Here is an 18,130-nt window from a genome sequence, read left to right on the forward strand (position 1 = left end):
TGATACTTTGCTTTTTAGACAGTCACAATGCCAATGTCTATCTTGCCCATTTCTTCCACCTGTTGCAAACCACCCCCGCTCCCCGTGGTATGCCTCCACTCCCTTTTACCTGTCCATTCTGGTGAGGGACATGCAGGCTGCTTCCAACATCTGCTACCACAAAAACACACGGTTGATATCCTCATACATGGCCCTATGAACGTGTCTTCTGGGAACATTGCCAACATTTGTAAGCCCAAGCAGCGGTGACCTGGGGCCGCCGTTTATATACCTGCTTCATTGTGGTGCTGGGCTTGGACCCCACACACCCCCATGCATGTGCATAAGCTCCTCTTCCCAGCACAGGCCAGTCACTTCCTGGCATTACTCAGCTCCACCATGCTTCATCACAAGCTGTCAGAAGGATGGGTCAGGTGAAGTCTACACACAGGCAGTTTAAGGAAATAAAGTCACCCAAGGGTTTGAGAGGCAGCTGGCCTACTCATGGTTTCCCCAAAGCAGCTCACACAAGAGAGCAGTTGGCAGGCCCATGTCTGTGCTGAGTGTCTGGTGCTGAGTGGCACTCAGCTTAGGGAGGGCTCCATTCTCTTTCCTCTCAGGGCCAGCCTAGGGTCTCTGGAGACTTCCATCCTTGCAGGCAAGGCAATTTGCTTTGTTGTAAGTCAGACTTGGAAGCAGGACAACAATGATGTTCACACCCATCCCTGAGGCAGTGGACAGGATGTAAAGAAGACTTTTATAAACCAATCACTTCCTCTTACAGAGAGATAGAAGAGATAGAATAGCCACTTTGGGGTCAGGGTACCCTGTGGTCACCAAGAGGGGCCTTTAGGTGCCACAGAAGTTTTACCTGCTCCTTCAAGTTCGTTTCCTACCTCATCTGGAAAGCCAACAAGCAAAGGATTCTCACTTTGGCCATCATGGAGTGAAAAGGACAGGCTTACCTTCTCACCCTTAACACCTAGAAATGGATGAAACAATGGTTTTCAGATATTGTACCACAGGCATCTCAGGACTGTGATCCCTAAGAGCAGGGAAACCAGGTGACCCAGTCTTCCTACGTGGTGAAGTTTCTGAACTGAAGCAGAGTAGGGAAATCCAAACATCCCTTTGATCTCTCTAAACTGTGGATTTACATGAGAGTCCAAGGACACTAAACTTGTGGGCTCATCTTCTGTGCTCCAGACAATAGGAGATGCATGGAGAGGACTCTGCAGCTGGGTCCTCTCAGTCTTGGGCTAAGTCCTGATCTTAAAATATGTGAGAGGAAACCACACTAAGTCAGGGAAAGAACCACTGGGAAGTAGTAACCAAATAATTGCCAAGTTTACACAGTGCCAGAAATAATTCATTTCCCATCAACTGGGAGAAAAGACTTCATTCCAGAGATGAATAGTCTCCATCAGTAGTGGACAAATTAACCTTAGACCAGAGGCTACTCTGGGCCCATCCAACAAACTTAAAAACAGTACTTTAATGATTACACTGTTCCCAAGTAATTTAAATTCATGCCAGAACAAAGTCCAAAGTTATTTTAAGGAATACAATAAGATCTAGCATCGAACAATGTAAAAGTCACAATATCTGGCATTAATAAAAAAAAATTGCCAAGTATCTAAAGGAGGAAAGATATGATGTAGAACCAGGAGAAAAAAAATTAATCAACAGAAATAGACCTAGACATTACAGAGATGTTATGATTAGCAGATAAGAACATTAAAATAGTTATTATAACTGTACAACTGTTTCCCAAAATAATTGCCATTTCTCCACATTCTCTCCAACAATTGGAATTATCAGGTCATTTTTTTTTTTTAATTTGCCAATCTGGTGTGTAGTTAGCAGTATTTTTTTCTTATAAAAATATAATCTCAGTCAGGTGTGGTGGCACACACCTGTAATCCCAGCAGCTAGTGAGGCTGAGGCAGGAAGATGGTAAGTTCAAAGCCAGGTTCAGCAAAATCAGGGTGCAAAGCAACTCAGCGAGACCCTATCTCTAAATAAAATACAAAATAGGGCTGGGATGTGCTCAGTGGTCAAGTGTACCTGAGTTCAATCCCCAGTACCAAAAATAAATAAATACATAAATTATATATCAAATCTCACATTTCATTTACTTTTCCGTTGGTGTCATACCAAGAGCATGTGCCCTGGGGAGTGACCAGGTACCAGGAAATAGACCAACTGAAGCCCTCTGAGACAATGTGGTGAGTCAAGGCCTAGTTGACAGTCCTGGTCTTTCTGGCTAATGTTGGCAGTTGACTTCACACTCTCAGTGGACCTAAACAGGGCCTGTTAACACTTAATTTTTTCAACAGTATTATAAATGGTATAAACCCTGCTAAGTCTTGAGTATGTTTCTTATTGTAGTGTTGGAGTTTGTTTGCTAATATCCTGTTCAGAATTATTACATTGATTAGTATTCACAGGAGGTATCAGTTTGTAATTTCCTTTATACTTATACTCTCTTTACCCTGTTTAGATATAAGTGTTATACTTGATTAATAAAAGAAAATTGGAAATTTTTCTTCATTTTCTAGACTCAGAAACAATTTATACAGTATAGAGACTATCTGGTTTCTAAAGGTTTGATAGAATTCCCTATGAAAACATTTGGGCTGGTGTTTTTTATAGGGTAACTCCTTAAATATTTTCTCTACTTCTTTTTTTTTTTTTTTTTTTGATTCATTGTACACAAACAGGGTACAACTTTCATTTCTCTGGTTGTACTGTTTGTGTAATCATACTTGTACATAAGGTAATGATGTTTGTCTCATTCTATTATCTTTTCTTCCCCCCAGCCCCTCCTCACCCCTCATTTTCCTCTATACAATCCATCCTTCCTCCATTCTTACCTCGCCCCACCCCCATTATGTATCATCATCCACTTATCAGAGAGGTCATTTGTCCTTTGGCTTTTTGGGATTGGTTTATGTCACTTAGCATAATATTCTCCAGCTCCTTCCATTTACCAGCAAATGCCATAATTTTATTCTTCTTTATGGCTGAATAATATTCCATTGTGTATATATACCATAGTTTCTTTATCCATTCATCTATTGAAAACCATCTAGGTTGGTTTCACAATCTAGCTATTGTGACTTGAGCTGCTATAAACATTGATGTGGCTGCATCACTGCAGTATGCTGATTTTAAGTTCTTTGGGTATAGGCCAGGGAGTGGGATAACTGGGTCAAATGGTGGTTCCATTCCAAGTTTTCTAAGGAATCTCCATACTGCTTTCCAGAGTGGCTGCACCAGTTTGCAACCCCACAAGTGTGTACCTTTTCCCCCACATCCTCGCCAACACCTATTGTTGCTTGTACTCTTGATAATAGACATTCTAATTGGGGTGAGATGGAATCTTATGGTAGTTTTGATTTGCATTTCTCTTATTGCTAGAGATGTTGAACATTTTTTCAAGTATCTGTTGATTGCTTGTAGATCTTCTTCTGTGAAGTGTCTGCTCATTTCCTTAGCCCATTTATTGATTGGGTTATTTGTATTCTTGGTATACAGGTTTTTAAATTCTGAGGATTAGTGCTCTATCTGAAGTGTGTGTGGCAAAGATTTTCTCCCACTCTGTAGGCTCTCTCTTTACATTGTTGATTGTTTCCTTTGCTGAGAAAAAGCTTTTTTGTTTGAATCTCTCCCATTTATTGATTCCTTCTGTTATTTCTTATGCTTTGGGAGTCATGTGAAGGAAGTCTGGTCCTAAGCTGACATGATCAAGATTTTGACCTACTTTTTCTTCTATTAGGTACAGGGTCTCTAGTCTAATTCCGAGGTCCTTGATCCTTTTTGAGTTGAGTTTTGTGCAGGGTGAGAGATAGGGATTTAGTTTCATCTTGCTGCATATGGGTTTCCAGTTTTCCCAGCACCATTTGTTGAAGAGGCTATCTTTTCTCCATTGTAAGTTTTTGGCACCTTTGTCTAGTATGAGATAACCAATTTATGTGGGTTTGTCTCTGTGTCCTCTATTCTGTACCATTGGTCTACCTATTTTGGTGCCAATACCATGCTGTTTTTATTACTATTACTCTGTGGTATAGTTAAAAGTCTATTTCTTTATAGACATCGGTATGTTTAACTTTCATCTATACCGAGGTCAATTTTTATAGCTATATTTTCTTAAGATATGGTCCATAAAATTTGGTTTCAATTTTACTTATAAAAAATCATACAAAATAACTTTTAGGGTTTTTCCTTCCTTCATGTCAGTAATTAACATCCTTTGTTGTTTCTTATTTTATCATTTGAACTTTCTTCCTTTTTTGATAAAATTAGCTAATGGATTATCTATTTTATAAGAACCAGGATTTCATTTATTTTTTTAATTTCATCTGTCTTTCTGTCCTCTATGTCACCAATTTCTGCTCCTAGCTTTATTTTATCTTTATACTTTCCTTCCTTTCACATTCTTTTGATTTGTTTACTTGTTATTTTTTTTCCTTTTTGAATTGAAAATTAGATTTATTTACTTTTATTCTTTCATTTTTATTAACATAGGAATTTTAGGCTACAAAATTTCCCCACTGCTTTCTGTGTAATTGGTTTGTTCTAATATAAAGTGTTTTCTTGGAAACAATGTAATTTCAGTTTATATTTCCATTCACACAAATGATGGTTGATAGATGTTTTCTGTTTTGGGGGGGTTTGTTTTTTGTTTTGGGGATTGTTTTGGTTTGGCTTATTTCTAGCTGGAAGGGTTCATTTAGTTTTTATTTTCTGGTTTTATTGCACTGTAATCAGAAAGTGTTATTTTAATATTTCTACTTTTTGCAGTTTTCTTCCTGTTTAATATATGACCACTTGTACCGGAGTGGAATGTTCATCCTCTGTGGTCAGTGTGCTGTTTGATACATGATGTTCACTTCCTTGTTGTTTGCCAGTCTGCCAATCTAACTCTGGAACACAGACTTCAGGCGATTTTACTGCTGCATCCTTAGACTATGGTCCTGTCCTACCTGTCACACTGGGGAGGGTCACAGTTATGTCTGGCAGGAGGTACCCTGCTCCAACTCCTTGCTCCCTTTCTGTGCTCTCACCAGGTCCCTTTGAACTCAGGCATTGTCTGCTTTCATGGTAGGTAGCCCTGTGGGGGAGCCATGAAAGATGTTCTTAGTTTTTTGTTTGTTTTGGTGCTGGGGATTTCTAAGCACGTTTTCCAGCAGAGTGGGAGCAGATTTAAAGCATGCATGGTATTTTTAAATAAAGGCAGGGTGTGTGGGTAGGAGTGTCATGTAGGAACTGACATGCATGTTCTGAGCATGGGTGCATTTCAGCTTCTTTCTTCTTATCTATATTCAGTGCTTATCAATATCAAATTTTAAGGGTGAGAGAGACAAGTGGGCAAAATAGTGTGCCACAGCTAGAAAAGGGGGGAAGTGCATAGGCATGGGTACTCATAAATCAGGTAAGGAGTATCTGTCATGCCCTGGACATCAGTGAACATAGTACAGGAGGTAGCTCCATGGCCTGTCCCCTTCAGAAACAAGCAGAAACTGCCAGAACAAAGTTTGTCAGTGCTCTGGAGAACAGGCAAAATCTTCCCCAGCCAGGCCAAAGTGAGTCAAGGGAGGGGAGCCAGAGAGTGTGAGGAGAGCTGTGCGGCGCCCACTTGCCCACCTCCACCAGCAGCCTGGTTGCAGCTGCACAGTCACTCCCGCACAGGACTGAGTCCTGGTTCCAGAGGGAGCAGAACTTGCCTTGGTCACAAAGAGGCATGTATGTCCCTTCTCACTTGTCCAGGTTGCCTGCAGGTCTGAGGCAGATGCTTGTCATCGTTTGACCTAACTCATACCCATCTGGCACAGAAGAGTGTGGGCGAAGCTCAAAAACATCATAATCCAAGCCACCTGTAGGCACTTGGCAAAAAATTATAGTTGAAGCACACAATAGAATACTGAAAACTCAGGAGGAAAAGCCAGGAAGGGAGGTTCTTTGAGAAATTAGGCTATACTAAAGCATCTGCGTATACTGGAAAAGTTAAAAGCCTCAGTCATGCCCAAGACAACTCACATGCTTGGAAAAGACCTTTCCCCTTAGGTTGATCTTGAGGCTTGGTGCAAGGAGGAAGTGAAGGCTAAGGCAGTGTTGGGAACCCTCTGGCTATGCAGCAAAGTGGGGCCCAGCACAGAGCCAGTCACGAACACTGGGCAAGGTTTCGTCTCTGTCTCTATCTCTGTCTCTCTTCCCCTTTTGGTGCCTAAATCTGTGCTCAGTTCATTATGGAAGCCTGAAGTCAATGCTGAGGATGTTTGCAAGAGCAGCAGAGATGGCTGCCTGTCCTTGGAGGATGCTCACACAGGGAGGAGTGACCCTTGGTGGCATTTGCAGTACCCTCAATTTCTCAGCTGTCTCGGCTTTAATCTTTGGAGCTTGCTATAGTTCATGTGTCGGTCAGAGATAGAGTTGATTGTAATTCTGTCTGAATGTGTTAACCCCAGGCAGGGCTCACCCTGCTGTCTGTGGGAGACCAGTGCAGAGGCTGCTCATCCAATCCTACAAGGGCCAGACTCCAGCAGCCACAGTCACAGCCCAGGTCCAGGTCCCCGCTGCCTTCTCTGTGCACAGTGCTGACTACGCCTGACAGTGTACTGTCTTTCCTTACAGGAAGGACATTCCCATGGAGCACGTGACGCATGCAGACAGAGAGCAGACCAAGAAGGTGGTGTACTCCGTGGTCTATGGAGCAGGTGGGGTTTACGTCTTGGAGTGACTGGATGACTGTGTGCCTGTGTTTAAGTGCAGTCATGTCTCAGAGAAACCACTCTGTGAGTCCCTGTGTGTTGTTTACACAAACACTGGTGACATTGGTATCACCAGGCACTAGTCAGACCACTTCACACGCTGAATCACAGTGTTACTGCCAACACTCTCAGGGGGACAGCAGGTGCAGAGAGGAACTGTGGCCCAGCCCACCCCACATCACACCGCTGCACCAGGCATCACTTTCCATGCTTGGGATCCCCTACACGCAAACACCAAGGCTTTAGAGTGGAGCCACCTCAAAATGGGGTCTGGTTTGTCTTGTTTGCACTTCTCAGCACACATTGATCTGCCCCACAACAGAACTCATCCTGCTGGACCCGCAGCCAAAGACAGCCCCCAGCAGAGGGCAGAGCCAGGCCTCAGGTCAGGAGTTGGGGCCAGCCTCAGGGGTAGCAGGTAGGAGGGAGAGAGCCTAGAGGCCAGATACCTGGGCAGCTCCACTGTTGTCTGCAAGCCGCCCCAGGACCCAGGCAGAGCAGTCCTTTGCTCTCTCCCACTTTCCTCTTCTTGTCTCACACTCCATGATGTGAGTGTGTCCAGAATCCTCCTCCCTCCTCAGCACTCTCTTACTTGCCCTCTGCTCTGCCGACACCTGCCTCACAGGAGACACAGATCTCCACCGACTCCCCTTCTCAATCTCCCCCTGCCACTGTTGCTCATTTCTGGGTAGCAGGTTACCACAGATGTAGTAACTTAAAACAACACCCATTCATCACCTCACAGTGTTGGCGGGTCTAGGGTCTAGATCCCCTGTGGGCTGCAGTCAGGGTGCTGGCTGGGAGTGTGGTTTTATCTAAGGTTCCACTGAAGAGGTTCCACTGGATTCAGCTTGTTTCCTGCTAGCCCATGGCCTCCAGCACAGGCAGAGCCTGCACTGTGGCACTGAGATTCCAGCTCTGTGCCTTGTCATCTGCTCAGAGTCTCAGGTCTAACTCAACATGAGCCCAGAGGACAGGAACCTCATGAGTTTTCCTCTTAGCCTGGCACAGAGAAGGTACATAATGCTCACTGAGCACATGAGAATATTCTGATTGTGTGCAGTATCTGAAAAACACACCAGGAGTGAGCTCAGTAGAGACAGTGGGATGCAGGGACTCTCCTCGGTTGCCAGGCCTGTGTTCTTTTCGGCCTCCTCTGCTGTGCCCTGAAGATTCCTGGGGTCTCCGTTGTAGAGGAAGGCAGCATTCTGCCAAGTAAACTAGACCTCAGTGCCTTGTGTCCTTGCTCCAGACATGCCATGAGCTCCAGTTCGGCAGGCCCAATGCTGCCCCAACACCCTGCTCAGCCCAAGTCTTGATTCTGTCACCACCTGACCGTATGGCCTTGTCCAAGGGGCCAGCACTGGTCTTTTCCCCAGCAAATGCTCTTGTAGGATTGCTGAGGTGGCACCTGGCTCAGCTAGCCCACATCTCTTATCATCTGCTACCCATCTGGGTCCTGCTTCAATGCTGTCCTATTTCCATAAATGCCCCAAGCAAGGCTGGACCCTCCCACTCGGTCAGGAGAAAGGGAGGCAGGACATGCATGTGTGTGCCCACCGTGGGTAATACGGGGCTCCAGGAGGACAATTGGGTCCCACAGTAGTCCCCCCAGTGGAGGTGGCTTCACGGCTGTCCGCTGCGCTTCTGGAGCCTTCACTTTACTTTTCCTGAAGAGGAAAAGAGTCACATTGTGCAAATAAGCCATGAGTCACTGGCTGTGACTCTGGCAAAGAGGGTAATTTGGCTGCTTTGAGCCCTGACGCTGGCAGGGGGTCCCACCCCAAGCCTCCATCTCACAGCCTCCATTGCTCCCGCCTGCCTGACAGCTGGAATTACCGTGTACGTGTTGCTCACTGCAGGCTGTGTCTCTGATCCCCTTTTCAAAACCAGAACCTTGTCAGATGATCTGGGACCAAGAACCCAAGTGAACTCACCAGGTTCCTGGGCTGCTGGGAGCCTTTGGAAAATTCAGTGGAGAGGCTTTGGCCCAGATAGGCGGCCATGTCTTTTCACAGAAATGCAACGCTGAGAGGCCAGAAGCTGCTCTGGTAACACTGGATCCTGGCAGCTGCACTATTCTGTGTGTTCTTGAGGACAGTGATGGAGACAGCAAAAGAAGCTGCAGGATTATGAAAGAAGCAGAGAAGCAGCTGGAGAAGGATATGGGTGCCTGTGCTCTGCCCCCTACTGGTGCTGGCATGCCACACACACCCCCCACCGCCACCTCAGACTCCTCCTGTGTTATCTGGGGCCTTGGCCCAGGGCTGGCTCACAGGCCCCCAGCCCTCCTGTAGTCGCCTGAATTCAGCAACCTACTGGGCACCTCCTTACTCACTGGGCCTGCTACAATTACCTCTGAGGCCCAGTAGGAACCATGCTTCTGCAGAAAAATGCCCACGAACCCCCAGCTTTTTTAACTAACTTTAGAGTAGGCCAGTCTTCTCAGCACTTCCTTGGAGTGCTCCACTTCCAGTTACCATGCCATCAGCAAGCACTTACTGGATGCATGCTGTGGGATGGGCCCACAAGAGAGTTGTGGACCAGGACTCAGGCCTACTTCCAAGGGGCACGTGTCTTCCAGAAAGACGCAGAAACAGGGCTGAGCCTAACACAGTCTTTGGTACACAGGGAACCCCAAGGAGTGCCCCAGGTCTGGAGCATGAAAGCCTGGGAGGCTGTCCAGAGCAGCAACACCCAGGCTACAGAGGAAGGTTGGTCCAGGTGGACTAGCCAGTGTTCCTGGGGGCCACTGTGGGTCAGGCACTCTTCAATCCCAGTGACAGAAACAAGTGAGAGAGTGAGCGATATGTGTGGGGCAGCACCTAAGGGAAAGGAGCGGAGGTGTGTTCCTGCAGACGAATCTGCGACGTGTGCGTGTAGGATGTGATTAGCCACATTGCTCAGATAGTACTTTAGGGATGGGAAATGCTTAATGTTCCTGCCAAATGGGTCCTGGGTGCTCTCAGATGTGCCTGCATGTGATTACAACCAAAAAACAGAAACCTGATCCATTGGTCAACTCTATGAGAGAAGGAGCCAATATGTGGTCAAGAACAGAGGAACCCTTGAGCCAAGAGATGTCCTGCTTGGGGAGTGACCTTTAGGGTGACAACCCCACTCCATGACCTGGAAAGCCATGGAACCCTCTGTCTCCACCAGTCTCTTGTCTGCTTCCTTTGGGGTTACCATGTCATCTGCTCCCCATGGACAGGGCACTTGGCCTACCCTTCAAGCAGCCTGACAGCTCTACAGGTGAGAGGAAAGGAATTGATTCTCAGCCATAAATGTTTAGGAGAGGTGTGGCTTCTGGTCATAGCCGAGTCGCTCCCATCAGACCAGCCCTCCCAGATACCAGTTATCAGCTATGAAAAAGGCATTGAAAGCATTGGGAAGTGACCAAAAGCAAACTGAAGCTGCAGGTTGGTTGACACTTGGAAGAAAGGAATAGCACACAGTGAGCTTCCCATTTTACAGCCTTGTACCTGAGGGCAACCCTCGTCAATGCTGTGGGTGGTGAAAACTCACAGAACCCCGGTTTTATAGCCTAAAGAACCAGAGGGTAGAGTTTGGGGCAACTACAGAATCTGGAAAGTGAAGGGAGTAATTCCAGAAAGAAGAGAGCCAAGGGGAAGCCCAAATTCTGGACATGTACTCTGCCCAAATCTGTGGCTGACTCCTCACTATGTATGAGTGATGCAGACTCCAAACAGCCCCGCTAAGGCTACGAGGACTGATCTGAGATTTCAACTGCTGTTCACTGCAAGGAGACAGAGTTTGACATTTGGATTTAGCCAAATTAACTGCCCTTAAAAAAAAAATCAAGCTGGGCCTAGTGGTGCACACCTGTAATCCCAACAACTCGGAAAACTGAGGCAGGAGGACTGCAAATTTGAGATTAGCCTCAGCAACTCATCAAGGCTGTAGGCAACTTATTTGAGACCCTGTCTCAAAATTTTAAAAAATGGGGCTGGGGATATAGCTCAGTTGGTAGAGTGCTTGCCTTGCAAGCCCAAGGCCCTAGGTTCAATCCCCAGCACTGCAAAAAGTAAAAATAAAACAAAATAAATTTTAAAATCAGTGCTCCTGAGAAGAACATAACAGAATCCAAAGTTTCTACAACATAGTCACAACATCCAGGATACAATCCAAAATTGCTAAACATGAAGAAACACAGTAGGTTGGTCATACTCAAGAGAAAAGGCAATCATGGAAACAGATCCTGAGATGACCTCGTGATAGAACCAGCAGACAAGGATTTCAAAGTTGCTATTAGAACTACGCTCAGGAACATACAAATGAGGAGGAAAAACCCTCATCAAATAAAAAGGACCAAGTGGAGATTCTAAAACCCGAAGACTATGAAATCTGAAATAAAAAGTAAAAAATTCCCCAGATGGGCTTAATAGCAGATGGGAAATGAGAAAAGACATTACTAAGAATAAGACTCAAAGTCCCCTCTGGCTGACCTGGCTGAGGAGTCCAGCCCCCATCTGATTCCCTTCTCAAAGGCAATGGACTTTTCTATCACATCACCACAGCTCACCGGTGGTGCTTGGAACTTCATAGAAAGAAAGAGTTATAGATGGATTATTTTGGCAACGTGTAGCAAAACATAATACCTTGTTTGTGAAGATAGCACACTATCTTGATTAAACCTTAAAAAGGGGTCATGCAGTGTTTTCATTCCCAGTCAGGTAGGCCTGGACAGAGAGGGGGCATGAGGTTCCAAGAGTTTATCCCTTTCTGCTGCAATAAATTTTGGGAGAACAAGGCACCCCACTTTTCCACTCTTCTGGCAAAGCAATGAAAGCAAACGCTTGCCCTTCACTATCCCAAGACTAGAACACTAGCCACATCCAGAACAACCAAAGGCTTCAACTGGCCAAGGCCAGCAGTGGCCTAGCCAAAGAGAAGACCAGATCTGAGAGGACAGGCAACCCCACTCTTTAAAAGCCTCTTTCTTGTCTTCACAGACCTCACATCTCTGCCCGTGGGCCATGGTTTCTGGGCCATCCTATCTGAAAGCCTCTGGGGTAGCCCAGAGCTGACTTGTAAAGGGGACAGCAAGCCCTGCCCTGGCCCTGGTGATGATCACCCAGGAATGAGCTCTGGACTTCGTTCCAACAAGGCAGCCCCCTGAAGCCCAGGACCTTCTCCATAATCCTACTGTCAGGGCCCCCACACCTGTTCTCAGGTTCTTGTTATTCTTTTCTGTAGGAAAATGGAAGAGGATTACTACATATTCAACACCAGGTAGGAGCCAGGCACTGCTCGAATCTGTACATGCCTTGGCTCATGGGGTTCTCTTAGCCACCCTGGAGTAAGGACTCTTGCTTCTCATTTAAAAATAAGGAAATGGGTTAATTGCAGGTCAGGCAACTTCCCTGAGGCTTCTATGAGTGACAGGGCAGATTCACATCCAGGCTTCTGTGGTCCCAGCACAGAACTCGGGTGCTGACCCACCAGAGACCTTTCTACAAGCAGCTTCACAAGAACACCTGAAAAATATCAGTCTGGACCAAAAGTATGTGTTCCAAAATAAAAATTCCATGCACAAGGATTCCTGAGTGCATGTTCCCATCATTTGGCATGGAACTTGGTCTTCTTTTCCTCTGTGCCCCTATTGAGCCTCCCCCAGTTCTGCAGTTGGGCCTTCTGCTGGCCAAGCCAAGAGCAGGAACCAGGTATACCTCATTTAAACCTTTGCCTACAGTACCTGGAAGACAGTTAACATTGTTGAAAAAAATGTGTTAATAGGCCCTGTTTAGATCCATGGTACCCAGCACCCAGAGTGTGAAGCCAAAGGTCAACATTGGCCAGAAAGACCAGGACTGCCAACTAGGCCTTGACTTATCACATAATCTCAGAGACCTTCATTTGGTTTATTTCCCTATACCTGGTCACTCCCTAGGGCATATGCTCTTGGTACACCTAATTCACCTGGTAGGGGTCAGGCCTAGACTATGATCATGTGTCTTTCTGATTCATACAGGGAAGGAGCGGCTTGCTGCTTGCCTTGGAGTTACTGTTAAGGAAGCCACCCAGTTTTTGGAGAGTTTTTTGCAGAAGTACAAAAAAATCAAAGACTTTGCGCAAGCAGCTATTGCCCAGTGTTACCGCACAGGTGAGCCAGCTGCAGCCAAGCCCCTGGCAGACCCACTTCCTTTCCTCTGTAGCTTCCAGTAGTGTCTGTGGCTCCTAGCTTTACAGCTGGCAGATGGACAGACAAGTGGACAGTGCGTGAATGGGCAGAGCTGAAGTACCTGGGTGAGCTACAGTTCCTGCTAACAAATGGGGGCGGCGGCAGGTGGGGGTGGGGATTGCCAGAGCCAGGCTCCACCTGAAGCCACAAAACTAGCGTAGCGCACGGATAGGTAGAGGAGGCAGATTGAGCCTTGGGCCTGGAAATGGAGAATATATATTTCTGTGGAAGACATGTGGTACATTTGCAAAATACCTCCACAGTCTGATCACAAAGGAAACCCAAACAGATTTCATATCTGTGACTGTAGTGTACTAAGGATGACTCTTTTTAAAACTATTTTTGGTTGTAGATAGACACAACGCCTTTATTTTACTCATTTAATTTTATGTGGTGCTGAGGATCAACCCCAGTTCCTCACATGTGCTAGGTAAGCACTCCACCATGAACCACAACCCCAGACCTAAAAGAGTATTTTTAAAAGAGTTGTAACATAAAATTTGGGAAAGAGGAATTAAAGATGAAAGACAATAAAGAGCAAAAATTAAAGAAACAAAGAAGATTAATAACTGGTACAGTGGGCATGAGCACTCACAACCAACACCCTCTAGGGAGTGAAGTACGAATCAGGTGGAGGGTGGCCTGGCAGGACCCACGTTCCTCGCTGGCTTTCGCGTGCCCTTTAGGGCACAGCAACATCTGTATGGCACCCTCAATATTCCACGCCCTCTTTGAATCCTCCAGGAAACACTGAGGACTTGTCACTTGGAGCCCAAGCACAGTTCTGAAAGTTTTGGCTGCCTGCTACAGGTTTTTTTTTTGCCTGCCAGCAGGCTGACCACTCAACATGAGTGTCTTGCCACCCCACCTATAAGGGAAGCTCCACACACTCAGAACTCACTCCTGCAGCCTCAGTCCTGTCTGCTCTCCTGATGTGCATGGAACATGCCAGCAGAACACTGCCATCCCCCAGCATCCAGCAGGCCCAGGCAGTGGGCCTGGGCAGCGTGTCCCCAGGAGGCCTGCTGCACAGGCCGTGGTTTCCTGCCCAGGAGTCCCTCTTCAGTACAACTAAAAAATGCTGTCGATTTTGAAATGTTGAAATGGTAGTAGTGCCCAGTGCTGACCCTGTTGTCAGCACCACTCCCCTTCTTGTACAGAACCTTCTAGAAGGGTTTTAGGATGTCCTGCCTGCATGCTCTCTGACCCAGCAGTTACATGTCCAAGCAGATGATGCAAACGCACATTAGAACGATCATTGACTTCATTCTCAAATGTTTGCTGGGTGCCTGGCCTATGTCAGGCAGATGCCTTGCTGTTTACTGGGAGAGACAAGGAACCCACAGTGAGCAAGGACATTCAGGGACACTGCACCCTGCCTGTGGAAGGAAGGGAGAGAGCACGAGGAGGAGAGCAACACAGAGAAGCCCCAGCACATCTGCCAGCCACAACCTCCCTCAAGCGGTGACCTGAAAAGGTCAGGAAGGGCTAGGGGAGGTGCCCAGCATGAGCCGGCAGAGAGCCCTGGGCAGGTGCATAGAGCAGAGAAAGAACAGATAATGCCCAGCAAGCCCGGACCATGCATGGCACTCCACCTGAAAGGGTCCCAGGTTTTCTTTCAAAAACTCACCCAGTAACAAGTAGAAAAGAGATTAGAAGGAGAGTCTGAAGCAGAGCCACCACCTGAGAATAGTCTAGAAGTAGAGGTGAGATGACATGTAGGAGATGCTCAAGAAGGATTGCAGGGAAGGCTGGGGCCTCAGACACCTTTCTGGTCACCAGTGCAAACGGGGTCAAGTTCCCAGATGTCAGTGTACATTCCACACTGGCACATAACCTGCCCCAAGCTGTAGCAAACTTACTTGACACTGATCTCTCCTGAGGCCCCAAGAGAGGCCTGCAATGTGCTCATGTGGTCATGTTTTTTGCAAAATTGGCAAAAGCAAGGCATTTGAACTGCTTTTTTTCTTTTTCTTTTTCTTTTTTCTGTACCAGGGATTGAATCACCGAACCACATCCCCACACTTTTTTTTTTTTTTTTTTTTTTTTGAGACAGGGTCTAGCTAAGTTGCTTAGGGCCTCTGTAAGTTGCTGAGGCTGGCCTTGAACTAACAATCCTACTGCCTCAGTCTTCTGAGTCGCTAGGATTACAAGCATGTTCCTTTGTACCCAGATCAATTGATTTTTGACCAAGACTTCTGCCCCCCTCAACCCTAGGTTCCTCTGTCTTGCTTCTTCTCATGACAGGCAAGACCACAGCTATTTTTGGAACCTAGATAAGGGGCAGTTGGAGAAGGAGACTCCTTTCACTTGGACTCAGTGCTGGTATTTCTATGGGTTCCCTGCTCCCTCCTGTACAGTGGAGGGAAGCCAGCTGTCCTGGTATGGGAATGGCTTCCAAGAGCATTGTTTCCACTCTGAGTCCCAATATAAAGGGGCAGGGCCAGGGGTCCTTTTGAAGTCTGAACAGAAACTATGATCATCACACCAGAAGCCATGACCGGAGGAGAAATAGGTTTGAAGTTTGTGAAGTCAGAGACATCTACTTTGGATCACAAGGAGTCACTCCAGAAACAACTAGAAAACTAGGTAGAGTTCCTGAACTAACAGTTTCCAGACATCCAATTGTGGGCAGCATAATTGCTTTGGTTGCTTAGGAAAGAGACAAATGAGTTTTGTGCTGTGAGTTCCTCAACTAAAGGCAAGATTGCAGTGAGGGAGGGGAATCAAGCAGAGTTCATGCTGGGATAGGGATGTCGTGAATTCTGACCTTCCAGAATGGAATGTCACTGGACACCTGGGACTTTCAACAGAGACCTCAAAAGGGCCACACCTTACTGAAGATCTTAACGAGCCCAGGTAGAGAGGACACTCACCCACCCAGCAAAGCCTAAAATCAGACCTCAGACAACTCAGTGGATCTACGAGCATCTCAAGCCTTCCAGGAAACTCCTGAACAGAGGCATCAGCCCCACGCCCAGCCTTCAGGCAGAAACCATGAGGCATTCAAAGCTAAGGAAACCAAGTCAAGGAACACCAAGCAGCAAGGCTGTCCCCGTCCCTGGGACCCCTCTGTCAGACCCCTGAGTGCCTGGCAGGCGTCAGGCTCTGGAGCCAGGTTTCCAGAAGGCCCCACCCCACAGCACTGAGCAGGGAGAGGTAGCTGAGGAGTGAGGACATGTTTGCGTCCAGTTGAGAAACTGCTCTGTCGTTAGCAGCACATTCAGATAGCTCAGAACAACAGTGTCCCTCAGAGGTAACAGAGTGCTCTGTCAGGTTGAAAGCACGGCTCCCCAGTCCTCACTGCCCATTGCTATGAAGAGACTTCCCTTATCACCTGGCTTAGTATGGGTACTCAATACCTTGCCACTTTGTGAGTATTGTACTGGGGGCTGGGGACGTGCACTGAGCATGCCCTGGGTTAATCCCCAGCACCAAAACCAAGTTATGATTATGTATTTGTGGGGAATTCTTTCTGTCCTCAGACCTGTGAACTATCCCAAGTGGAGGAATGTTTGTCACCCACACCCAGTTAAACAGCAGTCCTCACCAGTCAGGTACATGCTCGCCCAGCACAGCATGGTGTCCGTTCTTTTGAGAGTTCCCAAATCATACAAAGTGTCAGACACCAGAGGACGTGTGGATCCGATTTAGACCCTGGCCTCCTCTCTCCACACTGCTGCGTCCACACAGTACGGGGGCTGCAGGGCCCAGGCCCACGCGTGCCTGAATGACTTCCACAGTCTCTGTCCTGTGTTGGACAAGGTGCCCTGGAGGCCAGTAAGAGTACAGAAGCATGTCACCTGCCACAGGGCCATCCCTTCGCAGTCCCCTTCCTCCCACCATGAAACCACATGCCAAGTGCCTTGGTGAAGCCAGAGTTCGCACAGGCAGGGGTTGTGCCCACAAGGGCTGCACAGCCGTTTGCTGCTATCTGCCACCTGCTTCTTCCCATAACCAGGCTACGTGGCATCCATCATGGGCAGAAGGAGGCCTCTGCCCAGGATCCATGCACAGGACCAGCAACTCCGGGCACAAGCAGAACGACAGGCAGTGAACTTCATGGTGCAAGGTACTGGAGCCCAGCCTGTTGCTGCCATCCTCTCCTGTGCTGTGTCTCGGCATCCCCTGTTCTTCGGGTGTGTGGTGTGCTCAGAGCTAGAGAGCACCCTCCAGACTACCATGGTGCACCTGCTACTGCAAACCCTCCTCCAGGAACCTCCTAGTCCTTGAGTGGTGGCCTGGCAGTTACTATCAGTGGCATGACTGTGACAGGGTCTTCTTTATAATTAAGATACTCCCCTCCAGCCCCACTATCCCCCATAGCTATAAGTGGGAAACTGAGTCAAGGAACATCAAGCAGCAAGGCTGTCCCCATCCCTGGGACCCCTCTGTCAGACCCCTGAGTGCCTGGCAGGAGTCAAGCTCTGGAGCCAGGTTTCCAGAAGCACTGAGCAGGGAGAGGCAGCTGAGGAGTGAGGACATGTTTGCTTCCAGTTGAGAAACTGCTCTGTCCTTAGCAGAGCATTCAGGTAGCTCAGAACAGCAGTGTCCCTCAGAGGTGACAGAGAGTGCTGTACCAGCGGGCTCCATGGTGGCTGCCCACGTGCCTCAGGCCCTGAAACAGAACTCTTTGTGTCCACAGGCTCTGCTGCAGACCTCTGTAAGATGGCCATGATCCGAATCTTCTCTGCAGTGGCCACTTCCCCTACCCTGACAGCCAGGTCAGTGAAGACTGTCAGGCCACCTGGGGCCAGCCTTTCCCAGGGCTTGGGTGGGAAGTGGCTATTCTGTGCAAGACCCCCACCCCTGCCCCACCTGTGGGATCTCGATTCTGCTCGCCCACCCACCACAGAGCAAAGGACCTCTTGCACCCAAGTCCGTCAAGGCTCATAGCCTAGTCTCTAGTGGCTTGGGCCCAGCAGCATCAAGTGGAAGTGCTGTCCCCAGTCCCTCCTCAGGGCCTGAAGGAAGGTACAGCCTGAAGGCTCCATCTGCAGCTGCCTATCCTACAGGCTGGCAGATCACTGTCCAACAGCAGGACCCTGGGAATGCTACGCTGCCGACCCTGTCCCCAGAACCAGTGCTCAGATACACCTCAGTGACAGGTGACCACAGGCCACCCCAGCCAAGGCTCTCTCAGATCTGCCTCTGCCCTGAGTGCTGAAGTGGC

The 18,130-nt window shown here is 47.7% G+C and overlaps 1 protein-coding gene across 1 annotated transcript in view; it reads left to right on the forward strand.

Moving 5' to 3' along the window:
- Poln (DNA polymerase nu) overlaps positions 1-18,130 on the forward strand; it is a 176,292-nt gene that overhangs the window by 151,424 nt on the left and 6,738 nt on the right. The window contains exons 18-20 of the mRNA XM_047567251.1: positions 6,616-6,698; positions 16,919-17,029; positions 17,603-17,681. Of these exons, the coding sequence (XP_047423207.1) occupies positions 6,616-6,698; positions 16,919-17,029; positions 17,603-17,681 (273 nt within the window). The remainder of the gene's footprint in view (positions 1-6,615; positions 6,699-16,918; positions 17,030-17,602; positions 17,682-18,130) is intronic.

Source organism: Sciurus carolinensis, chromosome 10, assembly GCF_902686445.1.
Source record: "Sciurus carolinensis chromosome 10, mSciCar1.2, whole genome shotgun sequence".
Taxonomy (NCBI): domain Eukaryota; kingdom Metazoa; phylum Chordata; class Mammalia; order Rodentia; family Sciuridae; genus Sciurus; species Sciurus carolinensis.